This window comes from Populus alba, chromosome 12 (assembly GCF_005239225.2).
Source record: "Populus alba chromosome 12, ASM523922v2, whole genome shotgun sequence".
In the NCBI taxonomy this organism is placed as follows: domain Eukaryota; kingdom Viridiplantae; phylum Streptophyta; class Magnoliopsida; order Malpighiales; family Salicaceae; genus Populus; species Populus alba.
The window spans coordinates 10753421-10778878 of NC_133295.1; the positions used below are offsets into that span (position 1 = coordinate 10753421).

The following is a 25458-nucleotide window of genomic DNA, read 5'->3' on the forward strand; positions in this document are numbered from 1 at the left end:
TGATGAGATGTTTTTTTAAAAAAACAACTATTATGGAAAAAAAAAAAAGATTTAGAAATCGAGGACGTTAATATATAAAAGTCCTTTATGTTTATCCATACCATTGTTTATTTTTTTATGTTTTAGTGGGAAGGGGTTACACAGCACAAGCACTCATCAAGTCTTGAGTTCAAAGTGCATCGGCATGGAAACACAATAGGCCAAAACATCACTACAGGATTTGCAGTCTCTTGCTAATGCAGTGCTTGACAACTCTGATGTATTTATAAAAAAAAAAAAAAAAGAAAGGAGCAAGTGGCCATATTCTATGCAATGCGACGATTAAGACAGGTCCTCATCAGAGCCCCTCCAGATCTGGGATCAAAGGTGACATTTTCTTTTTATATATAAATAAAATGGATCGATTGAAATCGACTCTAAAGTCTAAAGGGACGTTTTAGGCTACTTAATATCTAAGAGAATTGACATTCGAACGTTGCTTAGTGACGACTAAAAGGTTGAGAGTGCTTCAAGATTTCAAAGTTTGAGGCTCTGGAAATCATTGTTCAAAGCATGGATCTTCCCGATTTTGAAATATCAGCTGACCCCTAAAAGATAAAATCCTCTTGCAAGAAAATATATGTCTTCAAGTTGAAACAATGGGCAGCATGCCCCTGGATTTGAAGGATTTGCAAGAAAATATATCTTTAAATTATTTTAATACATTTCCGAATAAAAATCACTTATAAAAACAACTCTTCAGACATTAAAAGCATATACATGAAATTAAAACAAGGTGTTTACAAAAAAATAAAAAATAGTGAAACTGCTTTTTTTTTTTTTTTTCTTTTATTCTACAAATAAACCCCCATTTTTCTATCAATGGCTTGTATTTCACCTGACTTGTGAATAAGAAATATTAATTCCTGCATTACTTACAGACTTCTCAACTCAGCTATGAATTATGAATTAACGAGTCAAGATTAGCATAGAAAAAGTCTACAAAAATAGCGAGTTCATGAAGAAGTATCTATGGAGGTGTTTAATCATAATTCATTCCTTAACCTCCTCTTTTTTATAAATTAATTCCTAAACATTACTTCTCAATTAATCAAATAAAATTATTATAGATTTAACTGGGAAATCTCCTACATTTAAGATTAACTCAGTAAATCTTGAACTATTTATTATTTTAGAATATTGAATGTCAAGTTAATTATTGCTTCTTCTTTTTTTTAGATTAATAGAAGTGTTTGAGTTAGCTTGCACGCATATCAACTAATCCTACGGGTCCTGAAGTTAACGACCATGTAAACCTCCAGTGACTCTAAGATTTATGAAACTCGAACTGGTGACTTCTAGAGAGCAAATTCAAAACCTGACCAGTTGAGTTATACCCCTCGAGGTTTAATTATTGCTTTCTTTGAATGTGTCAAGTTAATTATATTTAGTTTTTTTTTTTTCTAACACATTCAAGGATAAGAGCCTGAGCTCACAAGATAATAAGACTGATCTACTTTGATCTCTTTATATAATATGACATTAAATTTAAATACTCGAAAGAAAGGAAAGGAGTTTGAACTGATAATAATCTCTTTCTAAGTAGTAAGATCTCTCACAATTACAAGACTTCAGTTGATGTTTTAAAGTGAAAGGCAATATACAAATATGATTTGCTGTGTGAATAAACTCGCTACTTTTGTTACCTCTTCATGTTAAAGACATTTTCTCGAACATGCAGGAAGGTTTTTCGGATGGAAATTGGACAAATACTCGGCTTCCCTGCATGTTATAACTTGGTTTTGTTTTTATTTGGTATTTTAATAAAAATAATATTTTTTTATTTAAAAATATTTTTAAAACATAAAAACAAATACATTCATTATTCATTATACCAGGTTAAATGTCATTTTAATCAGCCTTTGTTAAATTGCGTTCTGGAAATTGAAAAAAAATCTCGAGTTGACTGTTGAGCTGAAAACCAGTAATTATTAATTTATTATTTAGAAAATCAGCCATTGGAAATTGCCAGGCTTCTTCTTTTTTTTCTTTTTTTCATTAAAAAGCTATAGAAACTTGTATTAACTACAAAAGGGAGGATAAATCAGTTTGGAGAAGTGAATAAAAAAGCCGGCTCTGGTCTGGGCTAGAAGCCGAGCAATGAGCTTATCTATCAACTCAATGTGAATACTGCTGCAACGAAACAGCTCACAGTTCACAAACCAAACCAATTATGGTACAATCAAAATAATTGAAGGGCCAAGAAAAGACTTCAACAATTATGACTAATTGTAGAAACGTCTGATTTTCTACTGGCATGGATAGTTGATTATATCAAGAATTCATCAACTAGAACAAAGAACCTTAGCACCTATGTTCATAAGTTATGCGACCTAAAGTTAAAATCACATGCATATGAATTTGCCAATACATGAATTCCTAAACTGTACGAGTTCTGGGATTCTTACTGTGATTTTTCAACCCATCTCGTCAAAACAAAAGATCAACACCAAGGCAGCAACCGCCGCTGCGATGGTTTTCTTAACATATGGTAGAGCTGCAATTGTTCATTAAATTACCAAGGTCTACGAGCACCAAGAGGCACAGTATTAGATCCAGAAATCGAACCCCTGTTGCCAAAGCTGCCTCCTCGTCCTCTGGAACGGAAGTTACCTGCAGAACCTATGAACAAGAGAAATAGATAGAGATTCATAATCCTTGTATAGACCTTACACTCAAGCCTGAATTAACAAATCCATATATTTTTACCTCCAAAAGAACCAGATGACCGAGCCAAAGCAGATAATGATGGAGGCACAATCTGCCCTGACTCTTGCAGAATTCTAATTAGACCCCTAGCAAACTTTGCATTTGAATCCGTGAAAAAGGTAAAGGCAGTTCCCCTAGCTCCTGCACGACCAGTTCGGCCTATCCTGTGAACATAATCCTCGAGGCTGGAAGGAAAATCATAGTTGATCACACATTTTATGTCCTTCACATCTACAAGAAATTGGAGTAGAAGTCAAGTGAAAAGAATTAATGCATAAAGTTCACTGCATGCACGCAAGTGTAGGACTATAGGACACAAGACAAACTCGGATATGAAGGGTGGTTCATTCTACTTGAGATCATTTGCACAAAATGTAAATATTCTGACCCTTAACCAAAAGATAACTCTGCTTTCAGGATTTTTAATCTCAGAATTAAAGCTATCAAGCTTCAGATTAGATAGCTAAATAAAACTCTGGACCATAACCTCCTAGGATGAGCATGCTGAGTTTATGAAGTTTTTTAGCCACTATGACACCAGATTCCAGCCCGTACAAACACCCCCTTATCCCTGCACCTCTAACATCCAAGTGATCAATTTAAGACAACACATTCATGAAATAAATGTGCCCACCTTAACCTTGCAGGGATAAGGAGCAGCTTCACTGCCACTATACTCATATCCAACAATCTAGTAACCATATGTCAGTCAACCCGGCTGCCAAGATAAACCAGCTTCATAACTGTGGATGGGCAACAATTGCTAGCAAACATGTTACGTAGACACCTGTTAGTTGGAGCCGTGTCATATTGGGCAATTCATGCAAATTACCGCTTCACTAAAGCCAGATTTCTAGATTATTACTTCCATTCAAAAACAGAAATGCAACTTCCACAGCCCACAGAAGACAACGACATCTCCATAAAAAACAGACACTCCACAAAATCTTAAACTGCTGTCCACAATACCAATGGACAGTGCTCCCTGTGTCCATGTAACATGAGCTGTAAAATTGCAGTAGCTCCAAGCAAGGCAAACTTATGGGATATTCTAGTGAATATGAGAAACCAACATGCCTCTCAATCCAACTTTAAAATCCCTTCGAAGTAAGGAACCATGCTTACAAGTTAGTACAGCAATCAGGGGGTGATTATGCATATTGGCAGCTCGCTTTGCACCCATACCACAAATTATATTCAGGGAAAACTGGATAGCAGCCGGCCGACTTGCCTATCTTCAAATTTCTAGACAGATGCAAATAGACCTAGGACTCCAACACATAATGATCCTACCAAGACCCCGTGCAGCAACATCAGTGGCAGTCATTATTGCACTTCTGCCACTTTTGAATTCTGCCAGGACCCAATCCCTTTCAGCCTGGTTTTTATCACCATGGATGGATAATGCTGGCCATCCATCCATTCTCAACTGCCTTGTAACTTGGTCACAGCCTTTCTTTGTCTCCATGAAAATCAGAATCCGACTTCCATCCATCACTTCTTTCAGCAATTTGATCAGCCTGCACAGATAAGACATTAAAGCATCTACATCAACATGCGAAAACATCAATTGTACCCTGCAACAAGCTGATGTGACAAACCTATTATACTTCTCCATGTCCATGACGACCTCAACAACTTGGTTTATAGATTGGTTTGCTTTTAAATCTGCCGATCCTATGATTACCTAAACAAGGTAAAATTTTCAACAGTAATGGGTGAACATGTGTCTATACTAAAAGCGGACCATAATAAACTCAAAACAATTATATGACAGTAATTGAGAACAGCTAAAACTGAGACCTTGTATGGGTTGTGCAAAAACTGCCTTGCTAAAATTTCAACCTCCCTGGGCCATGTTGCACTCCAATATAATGTCTGTCTATCTGGTCGAATCTGCAACAAAATAGACCTCTTAGAACTCAGTGTCAAAGGACTTCCTGGCTGATGAAATTCCATTTTAATAACAGTTTCTGGGTTGGCATTCTGGCAAAACATACAATTCAGTTCAGCATGAATTACTTACCTACAAAATTCAATATCCCACCAACATTCAATTTAGTTCAGTAAGAATATTTTTTAAAATCCAAGTTATTCAGTGTGAATTTTGAGATATACAGAAAATGACACCAGATCCCATGCTAACAATGCAGTTCAATCTAGAGGCGAAAGTCGCATTAACTTGTTCAAAAACGCTAGCAGACAAATCAAGCTTTAAATGTTTAAAGACATTAACATGACTACCTTCAAAGCTCCAAGCCAACAGTTAAACTTATTTGGAAATGATTACATGATTATCAGGAGTTAAATTAAAAAACTTAATAGAAATCATTACTTTGTAAGGCCATCATATTAAAAGATGAAGCTAAAGATAGATGGTTACTTGAGATATAATTTTCCTAATTTGAGGCTCAAACCCCATGTCCAACATTCGATCCGCCTCGTCTAACACGAGGTATGTGACTCTTCGCAAATTTGTGTGTTGAGCTTCCAGCATATCTATTAGTCGACCAGGGGTAGCAATGACAATTTCAACACCTGGCATAAGACAGATCTTGAATCATTACCACCCTCCACCAATCTCAATCTGGTTCGATTTGCAGATAGCATAAAAACTAAACAAAAAAGTAAAATACCTCTTTGGAGATCACGAATTTGGGGTCCCTTGGGAGCACCACCATATATGCAAGTGCTCCTAATATTAGCATGTGAACCAAACTTTAAACCTTCTTCTTGAATTTGAACTGCCAGCTCTCTGGTAGGTGCTAATACTAACACAATCGGACCATCACCTTGTACTACGCGGCGAAAAAGTATAAAACAATAAATACCACACAACTAAATACGATAATGCAAATTTAAAAATCCAACTTAACCAACAAGGAAATTAATACTAACCCAATCGAGGCTGCGCAGCAACATGCACAAAAGCTGGTAGCATGTATGCCAATGTCTTACCAGAACCAGTCTCAGCAATGCCAATTAAATCTCTACCCTTTAGAGCCATCGGCCACCCCTGAGCCTGAATTGGTGTTGGCTCAACAAAACCCAACTTAGAAATCACCTGTAAGCAGTAATCTAGGACATAAAACCATAAAAATCAGTCTAACAAAACACATTTTTCAAAATATACCACGTTAGCATTGATGTGAAAAGATTGAATTACCAGGGAAATTGGCCTCATGAAACAGGCGAATAGGCTTAGGCACATCATGGCCTTCAACAGTAATCTCTCTTCTTGTACGATACATCACCACTTCATGCTCAGACAAAGCCCTAATCGAAGGATTCTCAAAGTAGAAATTCTTCTCGAAAGGTACCAAATTCCCAAAATCCTGCTTTGGAAGTGCAATATTATCCAATTCTCCCTTTGAACCTCCCCCTCCATGCCTCCCTCCTCTTCCACTACGACCACCATACCCCCTCCCACCACGGCCACCACCACGGCCACCATCCGAATTCCAGCCTCTCCCATGACCAGCATCAATTCTTCTATCCCCAGTATAAAAATTAGATCCACGGCCACCACTGAACCCCCTTCCCCTTCCTCCTCCTCCTCCACCACCTCCGCCGCCACCTCGTCCAACACTGAATCCACCAGCAGGGGGCTCAAACGCAGGATAACCTCCACCAACTGGAGCAGGACCTCCTCTACTCGCAAAAGACGGCGGCAGAGGACCACTTCCACTTCCATAAGGAACAGGTCCCCCGCGTCCGTAAGTGGCCCCCAGTGGAGGCTGTTGGCCCATTAAATCACTGAAAAAGAACTGATTAACATAAGAATTCAAATTTTTTTTAAAAAAATTGAAACTTAAGAGTAGAAAAAAAAAATAAATAGAAAAGGAGATTCGATTAAAACAGAGAGAGAATGGAATGCCTGCGCCGGTGACGGTAAGAGTCGGGGTCGGTGTACCGATTATCGTAAGGGTTCATCATTGACAGCGATTTGATTTCTGCTTTACTGGCTTAGCTAGGGTTTATTCGATTTTCTTCTAATTTTTACGGACAAGGGAAGAAGAAGATTGAAAAAAAATTGTATTTATCAGATCGCAAGAAATAATAATTTTTTTTCTCAGTATTTACTTTGCTCTTCCGATTAGTTTACTTTTTAAAGCGACCGCTTTGACGCTTTCGCCTTTTTGGTTTGTAAACTATAAGTGTGTGTTTGGGCAACGGTGTTGTGAAATTTTCATTTTTTAAAAACTTAATTTATATATATATTTTTAAATGTGTTATATTAAAAATAAATTTATAAAATAAAATAATAATTTAATATATTTTAAAAAATAATTTTTATCATTATCACACACCCCTTACAAGTCGATTCAACAATGATCATTAATCATCCTTTAATTGTTTATGTTTTGTTAATGAGACACCTTTACCCCGTTTTTTTATTTAGGTTCGAACTATAATTTTAAAAAATTTAGATTTTTTTTACTTTTAATTAATTTTTTTTATATATTTTTAAATTTTTTTTGGCATAATATAAAAAATAAATTTTAAATAATATCAAAAATAAACTTTAAATAATTAAAAAATACATTTTTTATACATATTAAAGTCAAAAATATTTTTAAAAACAACATTTAACACCATTACTTATTCTTTACACAATTTCTAAATATGGTGTTTATATATATATATATATATATATATATATATATATATATATATATATATAAACTTGTATATTTATCAAGCTCGTATGATAATGTTCTAAAAAATTCAAATAATTTATGAATAAGGTTTATATTTTAAATAATTAGTTAATCTTTTAGATTTGAAAACTGATCTATTTTTTCTATCCAAGATGGTTAGAGGTAGGTAAAAGAGCATGTGCACAAACTAGTCTAAAAAAAATCAACATTATTTTATGCATCCTTTGATAAAAGGTTTCTTTTTCCTATCTTAGTAATGTTGCCCGACCTAGTGAGTTAATTTAATAATTAGTCGATCAAGACTTGGTCTAAACTAGGTTTTATATTAAACTAGATGAAAATTGATCTAGTTAAAACTTGTAAAATCTAGGTGGAATCTAATTTAATTTATTAAAATTTTATTTTTAAATTGATATTACTTTAATTTCTTTGAAAAAAAAATCTTAAGACAAATTCATTTTAAATTCATTCATCCAATCAAGGTTATAAGATTTAGAAATATGAACCTCATTGCCCTTGGTGCCTTTTTATTGTGTGGTTAGATTTTGACACATCTCTTTATAAACTGAACCGCATTTTATGTGCACCTTATATTTGCTATCAGATTCGAATATCAGGACTTCCCTTTTCTTTTTTCTTTATGATTCGTTACGATTCTGGAGATCGTATTGATTTTCCATAGACGAAGATATGTACCTTGTTATTATATGTTTAATTACTCATTGTTTGCCTTATCTAATTTTTTTTAGAAAAATAAATAGTCAGGCTGCAGCAAGCCTGCAATGTATATCTTTGAAAGAGAGGAAAAAAAATACCTATGAGAAGCTAATAAAAAAAAATATATTTCATAGATTAAATTGTTTAAGAATAATATAAATTAGAAATCTCACCCGATTTAAATTTTTGAATTGAATTGATTTTTTAAAATGATATCAGAGCTTTGATAATCAAGTAATCACAAATTCAAATCTTACTATTCCATTTATCAGAGATTTTTTTAACTATTAGATAATAATATAAATCAAGATCTCATCTAACAGCTTAAATTTTTAGATTGAATTGACTCTTTAATATAATATTAGAGTATTGATGACCAAGCGATTACAAGTTTAAATCTCGTCATTTTATTTATTTGATAAAAATTAAACACAAAATAACATAGATCTATATAAGTTTTTTAACTCAACAAACTTTTATTCAAGATGGTTTGTTAGAGAATGATATAAATTATATCTTGAAATTTTATATAATAGTTTAATCTTTTAGGTTAATTGATTCTTTATATAATAATTTCCGCATGTTGTTTTATTTATTTATTTAATTTTTTTGAACGAGTATATATGAGTACAAACACTGAGATTAAGGTTGTTACAGGCTTAATAAAGTTGAATTACAAAATGTTTGCTACATGGCTTTGAGTTTGATGCAGCTTGCACACTGTATTTGAGAATTATTTCTAATGCCGGCCTTTTCTTTTTTTTTTTTTGCATGATTATGTATTTTGACCTGATAAAATCCTAAGAGTCCATGTTGAATCGTACAAGACTTGGAATATGGGTTAGAAGATTAATTTTAATAAATCTAAAAATAATAATATTTTTAAAGATATTAAAATGATGTTGCTTTATGATTTATTTTTTAAAAAAATTCAATAAGTTGATAGTTAAGTTCTAATTGGGTGAACTCCAAGTCAATCAAGTCACTACGGCAATTGAGATTTTGACCCGGTATATCAAGTATTTTTTATTTTTATTTTTATTTTATTTTTCTATATAAACTTAATCAAGATTTTAATTAGTTACGTTAACCGGTTTTTTTGACTTGTTAAAATCCTAAGAGTCCATGTTGAATAGTACAAGACTTGGAATATGGGTTAGAAGATTAATTTAAATAAATCTAAAAATAATAATATTTTTTAAAAAAATTAAAATGATATTGTTTTATGATAGTTAAGTTTTAATTGGATAAAGTCCAAGTCAATTAAATCACAAGGTCAATTGAGATTTTGACCCAATAAATCAAGTTTTTTTATTTTATTTTTATTTTATTTATATGAATTGAATCAAGATTTTGATTAGTTAGATTAACCGGATTTCTGACCGATTTTTTTGGTGAGTTTCGGTTATAAAGTAATGAATGAGATAATTGAATTATTTCTCGGTAAAAACCGAAACCGAAACCGAAACTGAGAGGGAGATCACTAAATGGAAATCTGGCATTTTTTGCACGATACTAAATCCTAATTAAATAAGATTGGTGGGATCATATTCTTATCCATATTTATAGCTTCAAAATTCCATTTCATGTCTTCTCACAGGCTCTCTCTATCCAACCAGGCAAAAAAGAAAAAAGAAGCAGCTTCGAGCCTTCAAGTCCTATGCAAAGTGGTCTGCCTCTATGAAGTGCCAAGTATTTTAACGATACAATTAAGTAAATACTAAACTGCTTCTTAATTTTACACACAATATCCATTTGTGCACAGTACATTAACATATAATCTTCACTTCAACTTGCCTGAAAAGCATGCAAGCTCGAAAAACTTCTTTTCAGAGTTGCGGATGGCATCAGGCCCTTGTGGACAGGATGAAACCGGCTGAGCATCCATGATCTTCTTGCTTTCATGAATAATGCTAACCTCACAATAGTCTGGAGCATTCTTCTTCACAAATTCTCCTTTCGCCAGCTTCTTCCTTAGTAGCCTGCAAGGATGGAAGTGGAATCCTTGAATGAATTGTTGATAATTAAGGTCTGCGAGTAGGTGACAGTGTCACGTAGAGTTGTTCTTCTCAATTGGTTTAGTTATTAGCATAGATCGTTTTTGCTGATTATGCCTTGTTGATTTAACCTTGAAGAGTTCTCTTTCGTCACTGCAATGAACCATCTTTCTCTGCCCGTCTAGATTGTTCAAATCTCAGAAAACACAAGAAATATGTCACGGGGGGCTGCGTAGAAAGCAAGAATCTGTACCTTGAGCGAGGCAAGCGTTTAGTTCCCATGACAAGGTGTCTAATGTTGAGAACGGGAATGAGCTCTAGAACAGCTTCGGCAGTGGAATTGCTCTCCAGGAGCATTGTATCCACTGTCACCTGTCACATGAAAGAAGTTCTGATCATATCAATGCTTTTGGTGCATGAATGATGTGTCACTGAGTAGCATCATAGAGTTGCCATTAAATATCTGCACCTTGGCATCGGAACACAGGCTAATGTATTTTTGCAAATGGTTTCTTCTTCTGTTGTTCTCTTCATTAATGTAAAATCTCATCTGATCTTGGCTCAATTGGCTCCTAGATAGTCTTCCAACTGTCAACAAGCAATTAGAAAGGCTTAAAGCTCTGCAAAATATACTTAAACCCGCCATGTTCTACAGTTCTGGGGAGTGGCAAGTGAGAGAATCGATCACCCTGCTGTTCATCCAGTGCATTATTTATGGTCAATATAGCCAACACAGCCTAGCAGCTTAATGATCTCTAATTATTCAAATCATCAATGCATTAAGTGTTAATTAACTCAGCTTTCAATGGTTTCTTCTTAATCGGATAGCAATATGATGGTCCACACAATATTGCCAAAGTCTGATTTGCATAATCAAATTTCGCCTACATCAATTCTGGCCAAAAGTATATTCAAGTCATCTTCATAAGTGGTCAATTGCATAAAAAGGGTTGCCAAATGGGGATTCAAGAATTCCAAAGTCTTGATTTAAAAAATCAGAACAATATCCCTATCACTCAGTTATGCTAGCTAGCATTATCAATACTTTTGAGTAGAGTAACCTGTTGAGCTGCAGATATTCATAATTTTAGTTGATCAGATGTGTTCTTGTTACATCATGTCACTGGCAGAAGCATAAACATCTTTCCTTCCTCAGAACAGCAAGAATTTAATCCCTCTAAACTTGATGATGGATTCTATCAGAAGTAGAACATAAAGTTTTACCTGGTGTAGGAATATATGTCAGAGGAGGAAAAACATGGACTAGAAAAACTCGAGCTCCAGGTAAAACAGCATGATCTAGAGCCCACTTGAGCACATCTGTGTCATTTTTACCAACAGCTACATAAACATCATGACCGACTCCATCTATGTTGTTAGTAATAGTCTTGATATCGTCTCCTATCTCCACAATTTCCGGCGACATGATTCGCGCACCGTACCGCATAGAACTTGCCGGCACATATTTCTCTTCTTCCATCTTTTCCTTTACGCTTTGTATTATTACACGAGCAAAGATTAGAGAGAAATAAACGACATAAATTGTGTGACAGAGATAGGTGGTCTTAATTTTTAGAGCGAAGATATCAAGATTTTTGTGCGAGTTAAATATTGGCAGTTAAAAAGGAAGTGGTCGTTGCTCTCAAGGCCACAAAATAAAAGGAAGACAAGAAAAGCAGATTCTTTTTTGTCAAGCTTTGTAGGCTATTGGATATGTCACGTGAGACCATTGCTCTTTTCTTAAGAGCCCTTTCTAGAGCAAAAGAAACCTTTTGCTTTCCCCTCCTCCATAGTCTAGCCATGAGGATAAGCCTTGCTCTGGGAAGATAGCATCTAGGGTGTTATCCTCACATTTGAAATAACTATAGTCTTTGTTTGACCTATTGTTAGGCTCATAATGAACCTCAGATTGCAATCAAAGAAGAATTTCACATGAATATTGAGGTCTCATTACAAGTTTCGTAATTTAATTGATCTGCTTTTTTCTACTTCTGATTTTAAAACATAGAATGAAAGAAAAATAACTTTTTGTTCCAACCCTGTAGATGGAAAAAGATGATTCAATGCATTCCATTGATTGTTTCGTATTGGAAAAAGGGGAGTGGTGTCTATTTCTCTTTGCAGCTTTCAGCCTGGCAGAAATGCCCATTTCCATAGGTGCTGCACAGCTCAGCCATGATCTTATTAGCAGCATATAGTTTCTGTAGAAAATTCCAAGGTGATCTAACTATTTTAAGCAGCTTTTGTGGGTATTAAACAAAGTCATTCAAAGACTGGCCCTGAGTAAAATACAAGAATCTGGATCTGGGTACAGGATGCCAACTTGTACAGGTTCAGTTGTTCTCCTGTGCTTGTCTTTTACTTTCCATGCAAAAAAAGGTAGTCCCATTGCACAAGGAGGAGTCGATCTGGTCCCATGCTGCAGGCATTATAGATCAAAGTAATGATTACTTTTCGCAGAGATTTTTAGTTATTTATTAAAAGACTTCAATTGATGAAGATGATAAGCTGAAGACATCAATGACCACGACATCGCAGTATGGAAGCTGCACTGGAAGTATGTTTGGGTAAAGATGCATCCATCCATGTTGAAAATTATTTGGAGCTGCAATGCTGCAGTACAAGCAATGTTGAAATCAAATACTAATCAACAGCTTACCTGTCCGAATCTTATAGTCCAACTAAATGAAGTTGCAAAATAGGGTTCTTACAATTTGAGTTTGCTTGAGCAATACATGGAAACTCTCCCAACAAGCTAATCAGCCACAAAAGAGAAGATTAGAATGCCGTAATGCCACAGTCCTGTATCTTCTGAAGAAGATGATATTTTGAATTTGTCAATCTATATGACACGATTAAAGTGAATTGGTTTGCCAACACAGTAGCAAACTGTACGTACTGTAGTGTTCTAAGTCCATATCACTTTTTTTTATTCTGTGCTATCCTTGTAAGCCTGCACCATATAATACCTTATGCTTTGCGCGCGCGCGCACTTGACATACATGATGTAAATTGCATATGCTGCTATGACAATGGAACCCTAATGCAATCTGTATGTAGGCATGACGCAGTGCTTCAGTATTCTAGTAAGCGAAGGACACAATCCATACAAGGAATCGAAGAAGAAAGGTAGTAATTAAAGAGGTCATCAATGAAAGCCACCTAAGGAACCCCTAATTAATGAAAACGAGGTCTGTATAGTATATACTACGATTAAACCTCAAAGTTAGAAAGTTCACGAGGAGAAGCTTCAAAGCTGATAAATTTATTGATTTCAGATAAGTTTACTGTTGCAGAACAGCTTTAAAATTTCAAATCAATTTATAAGTAGAGAAATAATAAGAAGAAAAAAACACAATCAATCATATTAGAACACATAAGAAATTTATCTAGTTCAATAAATTAGATCTACTTCACACGCAAGATGATTTTAAAAATTCACTATAAAAAAATAAGATAACATGACAATAAAAATTGCTCTTTCAATCCCAAAACTCACATTTTATCTTTTTTTTTCTCTAGCAGTCAAAGTGCAAAGAATGAAGATATTTTTAAATAAGTCTTAACCCTAAAATATAACAATTTTAGGTTTTTATATATAGACTAAGTACATGAGTATTTATTTTCTTATTTGGGCCTATAATTTAAAACAAACCCAACAAATCTCCACCTCGACTTAAATTGAACCAACTTACAAAACTTGAACTTCTCTTTGATCGCCTTCATCAAGCATCTTTTAAGTACTACACAAACCAATCAAGTCTAAGCAATGCTTGAACTTGACTGCAGAGATAGGCTTCGTAAACATATCTGCAAGGTTCTTAGCTGTAACAATCTTATTAACTAAGACAACACCATTTGACATGATATCTAGAATAAAGTGATACCTGACATTAAAAGGTTTGGTCTTTTCATGATACATCTAGTTCTTGGTCAGATGCATAATGCTCTGGTTATAACAATGTATAGCAATCAACTTATGTTACAAACAAAGATTGTCAATAAAACCTCTCATTCATAAAGCTTCTTTCACTGCTTTTGTCAATGTCATATACTCAATCTTTGTTGTAAACAAGGCAATAGTGGATTATACAATTTCTTTCTAACTAATGGTGTGCCTTGATAGAGTAAAAACATAACCTGTTAATGATATTCTTCTATCCAAATAACCAATCCAATATAAATCTACAAAACATTTAACACTACTTCTAGTACTACTATATATATCATATACTAAGCCAACATATGTAGTACCTCTAAGCCATTTAACTATTTGCTAGTGAACTTTACTATGATTTTTTATAAACTTGTTAACTACGTACACTAACAACATATAAAATGTTTGGACGAATGTAAACCATAACAAATAAAATTCTTCCAACTGCACTAATATATGGAACACCTGACATGTGCTCCTTTTTCTCCTCGATTTATGGTGATAAATTTAAAGATAACCTAAAATTGGTTGCAAGTGGAGTGCTCACTGGCTTGCAGTCTTGCATACCAAAACATTTAAGTACCTTTTTAAAATACTTCCTTAGTTTAAGTATAACTTGTCAATGTTTTGATCTTTATGTATCTCTATACCTAAAATCTTCTTAGGTATACCTAAATATTTCATCTCAAACTCACCACTCAATTGATCATTAAAACTGTTGATCTTAGACATGTTCTTAAAGACAATCAACATGTTATAAATATACAATAATAAGTACACAATTAAATCATATGAAAGCTTCTTGAAATACATACAACTATCATAGTCACTTTTAAAACAACAATGTTCAAGTGTAAAAGTATCAAACCTTTTATACCACTATTTCGGTGAATGTTTCAAGTCATACAATGACTTCTTTAATAAACATACATGGTCTTATTTACCTTGAGGAATGAAACCCTCTAGATGATGTAACTCTTATCCAACTCATTATATAGAAAAGTTATTTTAACATCTAGTTGCCTAAGCTCTAAGCCAAACAAAGCTACCATAGCAAACAATACTCGGATGAAACTATGCTTCACAACTAGAGAGGAAACTTTATTAAAGTCAACACCTTTTTTTTATGTAAAGCTTTTGGCAACTAGACGCGATTTAAACCATGTATCATCAACCTCTGGGATTCCATCTTTCCTCTTATAAATCCATTTGCACCCAACAAACTTTTAGCCTTATGGTGGTTTAACAATCTCCCATGTCTAGTTATTATAAAAAGACTTAATCTTTTCATTTATAGAAAACACCCATCAGGATGATTATTTGTAACATTCAAGGCAAAATCAACTGGATCAACATAATCGTACTTAACTAATGCTTGTATTTGTCTTCTTTGTCTTCATATAACAATATTATAAGGTTGTTCTTCAAGTGCATTTTTAACATCAATATCTTACACCACTTCCTCAACAAGCTCAGCTAGAACATCTTCTTGCATTATCTTTAAAGCTCTGACCTTAAGCTTTACTTGTTTGATAGTACCATGGTCCATCTCAACATTAATATTAGTCAACTTCTTTTCTTTATTAGTAATAAACTTAGATGATTTAGGATAAAAAAAAAAACACAATTGATATCCCTTCACCATAGATTATATCCTAGAAATATATATTTTCTCGCTCTCGATCCAAGTTTGTCTTATTTAACATTAGCATAAGTAAGATAACCAAATATTCTCAGTTTAGAGTAATTAACAAAAAAAACTAGACCATATTTCATATGGAGTCTTCAATTCTAAAACTAACAATAAAGATTTATTTACTAGATAACAAGCCATGTTAATTGCTTTAGCCTAAAATTGCTTTGATAATCCAGCTTGTGAAAGTATACAACATGCTCTTTTTAAAGGTATTTATTCATACATTTTGCAACTCTATTTTGTTATGTTTTATTCATGACAACGTGATGTTAATAATTCCTTTATTCTTGCAGAACTTATCAAATTCACCTAAGCAAAATTTCAAACCATTATTAATTTTTAAGCATTTGATCTTTTTACCGGCATACATCTCAATCAAGGTTTTTCACTGTTTGAATGGGATGAATGCATTACTCTTTCTCTTTATAAAATACATCTAAAGCTTTATAGAGTAGTCATCAATAAATATTATGCATCATCTTTTAACATAATAGGAGAAAGACCCTAAAGGTGAGAATGAATATAATCTACAGTATCTTTGATACGATGAATGTCCATACTGAATTTTACCCTACACTTTTTACCATAACATAATGCTCATATAAATCCAATTTATCTATTTATAATTGCATAGCATATCTCGTTTGCTTAACTCTATCATTTTCCTCACTCATATGTCCTAGCCGTACATGTTGTAACTGAATAAAATCATTATCTGAATCAACCACAAATGATACACTGGCTAAATTAATAATTATTAAACCTTAAAGATGGTACAAGCTATTAACCAGCTTTCCTTCTATCACAACAAGAGCACCCTTACAAACCTTTAGTGCTCAACTATTAGTAGAGTAACCATAGCCTTAGAAATTAAGAAGACTTAAAGAAATTAAATTCTTCTTCGTCTTTAGGACATGTTGAACCTCTATTAACCTAATAATGTTATCATACATCATAATTTGAATTGGAACCACACTAAAAACAAATAAAATTTTATTGTCTCCTAATAAAATAGTATCATTGATAACTTTAAGAATATCAAAACAACTTCTATCTAGACAAATATGAAATATGTAAGCCGAATCAATTATCTACCAATCACCTAAGTTATCAACAAACACAACTAGAACACTTTTAGCATCATTAAAAATTCCCCTTTAACTAACAACATTTGTAGCATCAGAGGTTTTCCTTCTTCTTTCTCTTATCTTTTCACTTAGAACAATGCTTCCTAAAGTGTCTTATTTCATGACATTCAATGCATTTAATTTTTCTAGACTTTGATTTTGATCTAGACTTTTCTCTACAACGAACACTTATTATTTGTTCTACCCTTTATAATCAAACCCTTTGCATAACCATTATTATGACTCTCTAACATTTATTTTTTTAACTCCATAGAATTTTAAAAAGTTTTGACATCTTCTGAACTAAGACTATCATTCATGTACAACAGATTATCAACAAAATTATCATAAAATAGGGGTAATAAACACAATAAAATCAAAGTTTGATCATCATCTTTAACTTTAACATCAATATTTCATAAATAACGTTTATTATTTTTACTATCACCATTATTTGTGAAATTATTTTACAATCATTATTCTTTTTAATATTAAAAATAAAGTATTAAAAAATTGAATTTCATTCTGATTTCTTGTTACTATTCAAACACAATATTAAAATTAAAATGTCATTATGATCTTTCTATTTTGATTTGAAGCCTCTCATTTCTAATAACCAAACACCATATCAAAGAGTTTTGGAACAAAAAGCTTGTATAATCTTCAAAGATCAATAATTTTAGATATGACTTTTTCAAAAACTACATAGATAATAAACATAATACTTTACATAAAAAAAATATTTTTTTTAAAAGTTATACAGTGTTGATCTAGTCATCTACATCAATCATAAGGTGCTCTAAAATTGATCATTTAATTGTCTGTAAATTTTTAATTTAATCAACGCACACCCACATCAAATATATATATATATATATATAGCTAAGTTGGTTTCTTCAGGATTTTGTTCTTCTATCCTATCTCAATTATCTTATTTTGATTTTTTTTTTATTTTTTTTTTTTCTATCTTCAGCTGTCAATCTCCCACTTGAACAATTATCAACCACGTGTATATCGGGTGTCAACAAAATGCAAAAGTTGTCAGAATGGTCGGCGCCCGCCTGGCCTAAGGCCTAACTCTGTCCCCTCTTTCTAGGAAGGACAGGGGAGATGATTGCTCCTAATAAGCATGCCTCTTTTATCTACTTGTTCCTTCCTCTTCCTTTCCTCCTCCTCCATCGAAGTTTGATGCCCTGAAAGGCAACAAATAATCAATAAAAGAAATATTTTGAAATTAATAGAAGAGTAAGACCAAAAGCTTTTAAGTGCCCTGCAGTTAAACTTTATTTTCATAAAAATAAATATTTATTTTTTATTTTTTTAAATAATTGCTACAACCCTTCCAAATACGCCATCAACAGAAGACTCCACCACCCACTTACATGAATTCTATTTCAAGTTGGGCCACACAGCATATATGCATAGAATCCTCTAAACTGTAAACTTAATCTGCATCACAAATATTAATGCACGCCATTGTTGTATTTGCAAGTGATTATATATATACATAAAGAATACAATAGTGACCAAGAGCAGAGCAGAGTTATGCGAGGAGATGAAAAGAAGAATATTCCCATGACAGAAATCAAAGTTGGTGTGGGTGGACCACAGTCCACTATCTGATGTCAAGAGTTGAAAGGTGATTATAACAGAAAGGTAAAGCTGCCATTCAACAACACAAGTGATAACTCATGACAATGTGCACATGAATCGAATCTATGGATGTCGTATGTATGAATTAAGATCACCCGTCATCGCTTCCATTAACTTCATCTAACTAAGTCTTGATGCAGACTTCTTCTAGTGTTTGTTGTTGTGGAGGATATTATTAGACTGCTGAAATTTGAAAAATCATATAAACACACACATATATATATCAATGTCAGAGATTGCAGATCATACTGCAGTGGAATCGGGATTGCACTTGACAACCATAACGAAATCGCCATGTAAGTGAGTGGAACTTGTAAGAGGTGGTGGGGCTATGTGCAATCTACTAATGGTCTTGAAGGTGAATTGCGCAATGTTCTTTATATAGGGAATACCTTTCAAACTAAAGAAGTACAGATCAGAAATAGTAACCATGGCAAAGGCCAGTCTTCTTGCTCTTCTCAAAGTACTGATGATCATAATATTTGCTGGTTGGATTGCTCTGTGGCTTCTAAAGCCTACTAATCTGTGGACTAGAAAATGGAAAGGAGCTGAAGATAGTGCTAGGCACACAGTGTTTGGCTATTACGGTATGTGCTTGGAGTTACCATCTGAATTGGTTTTTGCTTAGTGCTAAATCATCTTTTATATATATATTAATCTACACACTTATTCTCTGGCATGACAACATCAGCTATCAATTTATAGAATCGAGCAAGAGATGTCATTTGCGTGCTCATTCTTACTGAAAAACATAAAACATTCATGATTGCAATTGCAGATGTTGGTATCAATGCTTATATTAGTATAATACTGAATGCACTGCAGGTCTCAACTTCGTTGTATTCACATTTCCTCCTATTGCCTTGACCATAATTGGATTAGTTTACTTGGATTTGGTTACGAAGGAGCCTCCTCGAAGCAGGTAATATAGTTGTGGAATTAGATCTGTATCTCTAGAAATCAATGGCTTACTGTTCCTTGTGATTAACATGGATGACAGACCAGCAAGGAGTGCAACTGTTGGTTTCTCAAATCCTGTGGTGGTAAACAGCTTTGTGGGAATTTTATCTAGCTTAGAGATTCTGGCAGTGTTTCTCTTTTTCCTCTTTCTAGCTTGGACTTACTATGCCCGCATCAGTAATGACTTCAAAAAGTTGATGCCAGTCAAGTCACTGAAGTTAGATTTGTGAGTTCTAATGATCCTAAATAACATTTGGTGGATACTGAAAATCAAGAGCACCACCATTACTGATGTTTACCTGTATTTCAGATGGCAAATCAAGTATCTAAGAGTGGCCACCCGATTCGGATTGCTTGCAGAAGTCTGCCTGGCTTTGCTTCTTCTTCCTGTTTTGAGGGGCTTGGCCATATTCCAGTTAATTGGAATCCAGTTTGAAGCTTCAGTACGATACCATATATTGCTTGGGACGTCAATGATATTTTTTTCCACAATTCATGGTGCAAGCACTTTGTTCATCTGGGGAGTCAGCCACCATATTCAAGATGAGGTATTCTATTTCCTTTCTGCTTTCCCTCTTGAAACAAAACTTGTAGTCTGTTTCATTGGTTCAATTTGCATTTTTGCGATTGAATTTGGTATCTTCTGTTGTTAACATCCAACCTATCCTTTTCTTCTCTGTTTTAATCCTTTGCTATGAGTTTTCAATAACAGATATGGAGATGGCAGAAAAAAGGACGGATATACCTGGCAGGAGAGATTGCTCTTGTTACAGGACTGGTAATCTGGATCACGTCACTTCCTCAAATAAGGAGGAGGAGATTTGAAATATTCTACTACACACACCATCTATACATAGTCTTCCTAATATTCTTCTTGTTCCACGCTGGAGATAGGCACTTCTACATGGTTTTTTCTGGGGTATTTCTCTTTGGCCTTGACAAGCTACTTCGAATCTTACAATCAAGACCACAAAGTTGCATTCTCTCATCACGAATATACCTAATTCCCAGCAAAGCCATAGAACTTACGCTGCCAAAGGATCCAGGTAATCTTTTCAGCCTTCACGGTTACAATCATGCATGTTGGTGTTATGGCAGTAAAACTTCTCTCATCAAACATCTTTTTTATAATAATTGCAGGATTGAAGTATACCCCAACAAGTGTTATATACATGAAGATACCAAGTATTTCGAAGTTTCAGTGGCATCCCTTCAGTATCACTTCTAGCTCAAATATTGATGATCACACGATGTCTGTTGTAGTAAAATGCAATGAGGGCTGGACAAGGTCTCTCTATGACATGATACAAGCAGAGCTAGATTCAGATACCGGTGCTATGAGCTGTATACCTGTGTCAATTGAAGGCCCTTATGGACCTGCTTCACTGGACTTCCTAAGGTTTGCAAAAAAGAACCTAGTATTGCAGACAGAAGAAGAATTTCCTTGAACTGATAATGAACTAAGGATGATTTTCGAGATTGTCATTTGTTAAGAATTTTTTGCAGGCATGACAGCCTGCTTCTGATTGCCGGTGGAGCTGGGATAACCCCAGTTCTCAGCATCATAAAGGAAATTGCTTCCATAAGCAGCAGCAGGTATAGATTCGCCACACAAGTTCAGCTCATCTATGTCGTGAAGAAGTCGCAAGATGTTTGCCTGTTAAACTCAGTTTCTTCTCAACTTCTGAATCAGTCATCCACACAGTTGTCTCTAAATCTAAAAGTTTATGTAACACAGGAAGAGAGTTCTAATGCAACAGTGATAGGATTAGTGAATAACTTTTCTCTAGCGAGAACAGTTAACTTTAGCACCGAATGTTCAAATTATGCAGTTCATGGACTAGATAGTTCAATTTTGATGGCTGCCATGGTCGCATTATCCTCCATTAAGTTCTTAGTTTCTCTTATTTTCTTTAATCGCATTTTTGTTCCCACTAAAATGAAGAGTCCTGCCTCACAAAAGATGGTTGTTCCGTCAGAAAACAAGGCCTCAAAAGAGAAGACTCCCTCTTCAGTTGTTGATCTACTTCTCCTAGCTTCTTTCATCGTAGCTCTAGCTTGCAACGCTTTTGTAGCAATTATCTTGAGATGGAAAAGGCTCAAGAAAGATATTCCAGCAGCGTCTCCAAAACAAGGTAATAAAGCCACAGGACTAGCAGGTTCAGTAGAGGCAAGAAGTACTGTTGAGGAACATGAAATTCATTTTGGAGGAAGGCCTGACTTTCAAGGTATTATTATTCTATCTTTTTCCTACAATTCTGCAACATTCTATTATTTGAAATCTCTGCTTCTAATTACAGTTTGTTTAATTGCATGTTGTAAACAGATATACTGTCCAAGTTTCCAGATGAAACCGGTGGATCTGATATTGGAGTACTGGTGTGTGGACCGGAAAGCATGAAGGAGGCGGTCGCATCATTATGCCAGTTGAAGTCTCAGGGACTCAACATTGGTGCCAAGGGAAAGAAACCATACTTCATTTTCCACTCCCTCAGCTTCACTCTTTAGCCTCACCATCCATACACACAAATACTTGACAACATGTAAACATTAGCATCTGGTTCTAAATAAAGGATGCCTTCATTCCACTTTGAACATATTTCATCGTGGCATCATTTTGAGAGAGGGCTTGAGCAGTTTTAGCTGAAAGCTTGTGCATTTAGATAAGTTGAATGGATTGGACTTTATCAAAATGCCTTGAGGTTCTACAATTCAATCATGGCGGTTTTACAAAATCTCTTGCCCCAATTTCAAAAGAAAACTCTTATTTCAACCTCTTATGAGCCAGGCTGAGGAAGATTTGGTAGTTAATGAGAGAACATCCTCGTCCACTTTGTCTTGGGACAAGGCTATATTAGTATAATGTTCATGTGGCTCTATGATGTACCTTCGCATGGCATTAGTCATGTCATAACCCAATTTTGGGTTATTCCCCAAAAATCAATTTTTTTTTTCAAAATAAAAATAAAAAAATAAAATAAAGGCTGACAACGTGGAGAAGGTAGGTCGGGAAATCAAGCTGCAATTTTTAGAAGAATACAATGCAAATTCAAGGTCATATTAAATGATTATTGGATGAATTCGCATGAAAATTAAGTCCAAGGACATAATTAAATTTTTAATAGGTCAATTTGATTTAATCATGGGCCAAATTGAATTTTAATTATGTTTAAGAATTAATTTGGGTCCAATTGAAGGATTTAATTAAGTGCAATGACTTAATTATACTTTAAATGGGTCAAATTAATTTTATTTGGGGCTTAATTGGTGAAAAATTAAGTTTGGGAGCTTAATTTGAGCTTAATTGAGAATATTGAAATTTTAAGAGACCAAATTTAATTTTTACCAAGTTGATTGATTGAAATCAGGGATCAAATTGCAAGCAAATTGAAGTTTTGAGGTCAATTAGGGGTAAAATTGATAAAATCCAAAGACAAAGACCAACTTGCAAAAGGCGCCAAACTATAGGGGTCTAATTGACAAAATCCGGGGGCCAAATTGAAAGACATTGAACGCTGGAGGGCTAAATTGAAAATCAGCAAAAAGCCCTAATTTTTATCCCAAACGGTGCCGTTTTTGTGTTGAGGGAAGGGACCAGGCGACGCGTCGCCCGGTTACTGTTCATCGTCTTCCTCACAAAGCTGCCCGAGTGGCTGCTTTCCAGGCGCGTTTTCTCACTCCTTTGGCCCCCAAATCCGACAAGGCGTGCACCAACATGTTCCCCTGAAACATCTTTATCTCGTAGAGTGGTCTGGTCGGGTGTAACAACTTGGGGACAGCTCCGTTCATTGGCCCAAAGTGGCACCCTCGGGCAGTCTGCAGCCTTGGATTGCCAAATTTGGCAGTTCGAGGTGCACACTTTGAACCAACGGCTTGGATTCCTCGAGGCGAATCAAAGGCTGAGACTTTTTCCCCGTTGAACACAAGATTACCCTCTTTCCATCCCTATAAATAGGAGCCAATTTAATGCTCTGAGGAGGGGGAGAAAATTGAACGAAAAGTTGGCCGAAAACCAGCATTTCCTGCCCAGTTCCTGCAACCAGCCCTTTCTCTCTCCACCGTGGCTTCAGCCACTACCACCATCATCACCTCTTCTCTTCTGTCATCTCCACCGTGAGCAGACCACCCCTTCATTCTTCTCCCAGCTGGTCTTTTCCATCACCAGCAGCATCCCTCCTCAGCCACACCAACAGCTCCAGCCGTGAGCTTTTCCTTCTCCTCTCTAGGACCCGTTTTCTCCTTCTTGCAGCGGCGACCAGAACCAGCAATCGGCAGCAGCAGCACCAAGCTCTCCATCAACGCCGCCCCAGCCTCTCGTCATCCACCTAGACAGCGGCTGTTCCTCCCACGCCAGGCAACTTCCTCCTCCCCGCTTCGCCTGTTCTTCATTGTCGTGGCTGCTGCATGCAGAATTCATTTCTGCATGCAGCATGATTAATTAGCATGGTTGCTGGGCTGGGCCAGCAACCATGCGGGCTTGGGTCGGACCATTTGGGGTCCGGCCTGGCCCAAAAGAAAGAGAGGGATATGTTGGGCCGGGATCGGCCCAACCAAAAGTTCTTGGGCCTGACCCAGCCCAGCCCACATTTAATATTATATTATAATATTATTTTAAATTAAAAAAAATTACAAAAAATTTCAAAAATCATTTTAAAAAATTTTGTGATTTTCTCAAATATTTTTCTACCAATTTTGCACAATATCGGATTATATATTTACATTGTAAAATACAAATCCGGTATTAAAATACCCGGTTTTCTCCGAAATATTTCAAAAAAATGCAAAAAAAAAAAAACATTTTCAAAAAGGAAAAAAATATTTCATTGCATACGGCCAAATCCTAAAATTGTTCCAAGCATATTTTTTGTAAAAACAAAAATTGCATCCTTTTCATGTTTTTTTAAAAATGGATATCGTAACCAGATTATAATTGTCCATTAGGATTTGGCCAAAATGTCAAAAACCCTTTTTTTCAACCTTTTTTTCTAGGATCCGGATGTAGACTTTAATATTTGTGGGGTGTAAAATTACGCAATAATGTACATTCTCGGTTATTAAAGATACAAGGTGTAAATAAAAGCAATTTAAAAATTAAGACTTTAGAATGGTTAGGATTTAACCGAATAAGGTAGAGACTTCCTCACGAGGGGAGATCTGCCTTGAACCTTAGAAAGACCAATGAATAGAAATTCGACCTAGAAAAACAATCAAACAACATTGCAGCTTACCTTAGGTAGGGTGCACTGGGGGTGATGTGTCTTCCCCTTGCACAACCAGTCCCTTACTCAGACTCTCGCAGACCATAGGTTCCTAGTGACCATGATACTAGATGGCGACTCCAATGAACCAAGCAAAACACAAACAATAAAAAAATCGCCAGCCGATGCCGCGCGTATTTTTCGACGTGCGACAAGTCACATCTCAAACTAGGCATTAGTGCTAGTCATTCATGTGTTATGGCTAAAAATTATGTTAATGTTATGGAGCTTTTTCGCCAAAATGCAATTAAATCCTGCTCCATAGGGAAAATCTGTCAAGATATTAATTTAATTTCAAAAACTTAACTATTAGGTAAGATTTTAAAATATAATAATAATTATTATTATTTAACACACTCATTCAAAAGAAAGTTTTTTAGACTTGAAACTTACACAATTTTATATTATTTTATGTTTGATTTTTATTAAATAAATAAAAATAATAAGATTCAAATTCGCGACTGCTTAGTCATCAAGATTCTGATATCATGTCAAAAAATTAATTCAATTTAAAAACTTAAATTATTAAATCACATTCTCAAATATAATTAATATTATTATTTAGATAGCTGTCAGTAAGACATTTCAAGACAAGTAGCCACTGCAATTCTGGCATCTCCACGATACCATGAGCAACCCAATATCCAGATTTCAAAAACAATTAGCTTGAAGTTATGGAACTTGGATCATTTCCTCAACACCAC

General features: G+C 34.8%; 3 protein-coding genes across 6 annotated transcripts; 1 reads left to right on the top strand and 2 right to left on the bottom strand.

Annotated features, from left to right (window-relative positions):
• Window positions 1-2230: 2230 nt before the first annotated feature.
• On the bottom strand, window positions 2231-6905 carry LOC118044811 (DEAD-box ATP-dependent RNA helicase 30). Of its 3 annotated transcripts, XM_035053295.2 has the most exons (10): window positions 6626-6900; window positions 5915-6504; window positions 5647-5826; window positions 5385-5546; window positions 5132-5286; window positions 4552-4644; window positions 4350-4435; window positions 4042-4268; window positions 2749-2979; window positions 2231-2661 (listed from the first exon to the last, which is right to left on the bottom strand). In XM_035053295.2, the coding sequence occupies exons 1-10, from the start codon at window positions 6682-6684 to the stop codon at window positions 2555-2557; spliced, it is 1890 nt and encodes a 629-aa protein (XP_034909186.1). In that variant the 5' UTR covers window positions 6685-6900; the 3' UTR covers window positions 2231-2554. The 3 variants fall into 3 exon arrangements, 1 of the variants encoding a protein (XP_034909186.1); XR_004686856.2 differs by lacking the exon at window positions 2231-2661 and having other exon boundaries at window positions 2840-2979; window positions 3383-4268; window positions 6626-6905; XR_004686857.2 differs by lacking the exon at window positions 2231-2661 and having other exon boundaries at window positions 2842-2979; window positions 3874-4268; window positions 6626-6905.
• Window positions 6906-9652: 2747 nt separating this feature from the next.
• Window positions 9653-11756, bottom strand: LOC118044810 (U-box domain-containing protein 52). Its single transcript, XM_035053294.2, has 4 exons — window positions 11348-11756; window positions 10593-10711; window positions 10377-10495; window positions 9653-10108 (listed from the first exon to the last, which is right to left on the bottom strand). The coding sequence occupies exons 1-4, from the start codon at window positions 11601-11603 to the stop codon at window positions 9910-9912; spliced, it is 693 nt and encodes a 230-aa protein (XP_034909185.1). The 5' UTR covers window positions 11604-11756; the 3' UTR covers window positions 9653-9909.
• A 6454-nt stretch (window positions 11757-18210) lies between these two features.
• On the top strand, window positions 18211-22189 carry LOC118044809 (ferric reduction oxidase 8, mitochondrial). Of its 2 annotated transcripts, none has more exons than XM_035053292.2 (8): window positions 18211-19123; window positions 19362-19458; window positions 19537-19722; window positions 19807-20044; window positions 20209-20542; window positions 20637-20895; window positions 20991-21724; window positions 21823-22189. In XM_035053292.2, the coding sequence occupies exons 1-8, from the start codon at window positions 18967-18969 to the stop codon at window positions 22002-22004; spliced, it is 2187 nt and encodes a 728-aa protein (XP_034909183.1). In that variant the 5' UTR covers window positions 18211-18966; the 3' UTR covers window positions 22005-22189. The 2 variants fall into 2 exon arrangements, with proteins under 2 accessions (XP_034909183.1, XP_034909184.1); XM_035053293.2 differs by having other exon boundaries at window positions 18212-19123; window positions 21003-21724.
• The last annotated feature ends 3269 nt before the right edge of the window (window positions 22190-25458 follow it).

What these genes read in the sequence shown, in the direction of transcription:
- LOC118044811 (XM_035053295.2), bottom strand. Translation starts at nt 6,684, where the DNA reads ATGATGAACCCTTACGATAATCGGTACACCGACCCCGACTCTTACCGT. An exon ending in TCTTACCGTCACCGGCGCAG is followed by an intron (nt 6,505 to 6,625) that starts GCATTCCATTCT and finishes GTTCTTTTTCAG; the next exon opens with TGATTTAATGGGCCAACAGC. An exon ending in TGCTGCGCAGCCTCGATTGG is followed by an intron (nt 5,547 to 5,646) that starts GTTAGTATTAAT and finishes TTCGCCGCGTAG; the next exon opens with TACAAGGTGATGGTCCGATT.
- LOC118044810 (XM_035053294.2), bottom strand. Translation starts at nt 11,603, where the DNA reads ATGGAAGAAGAGAAATATGTGCCGGCAAGTTCTATGCGGTACGGTGCG. An exon ending in GCCTGTGTTCCGATGCCAAG is followed by an intron (nt 10,496 to 10,592) that starts GTGCAGATATTT and finishes TTCATGTGACAG; the next exon opens with GTGACAGTGGATACAATGCT. An exon ending in AAACGCTTGCCTCGCTCAAG is followed by an intron (nt 10,109 to 10,376) that starts GTACAGATTCTT and finishes CCATCCTTGCAG; the next exon opens with GCTACTAAGGAAGAAGCTGG.
- LOC118044809 (XM_035053292.2), top strand. Translation starts at nt 18,967, where the DNA reads ATGGCAAAGGCCAGTCTTCTTGCTCTTCTCAAAGTACTGATGATCATA. An exon ending in CACAGTGTTTGGCTATTACG is followed by an intron (nt 19,124 to 19,361) that starts GTATGTGCTTGG and finishes AATGCACTGCAG; the next exon opens with GTCTCAACTTCGTTGTATTC. An exon ending in AGGAAGGCCTGACTTTCAAG is followed by an intron (nt 21,725 to 21,822) that starts GTATTATTATTC and finishes TGTTGTAAACAG; the next exon opens with ATATACTGTCCAAGTTTCCA.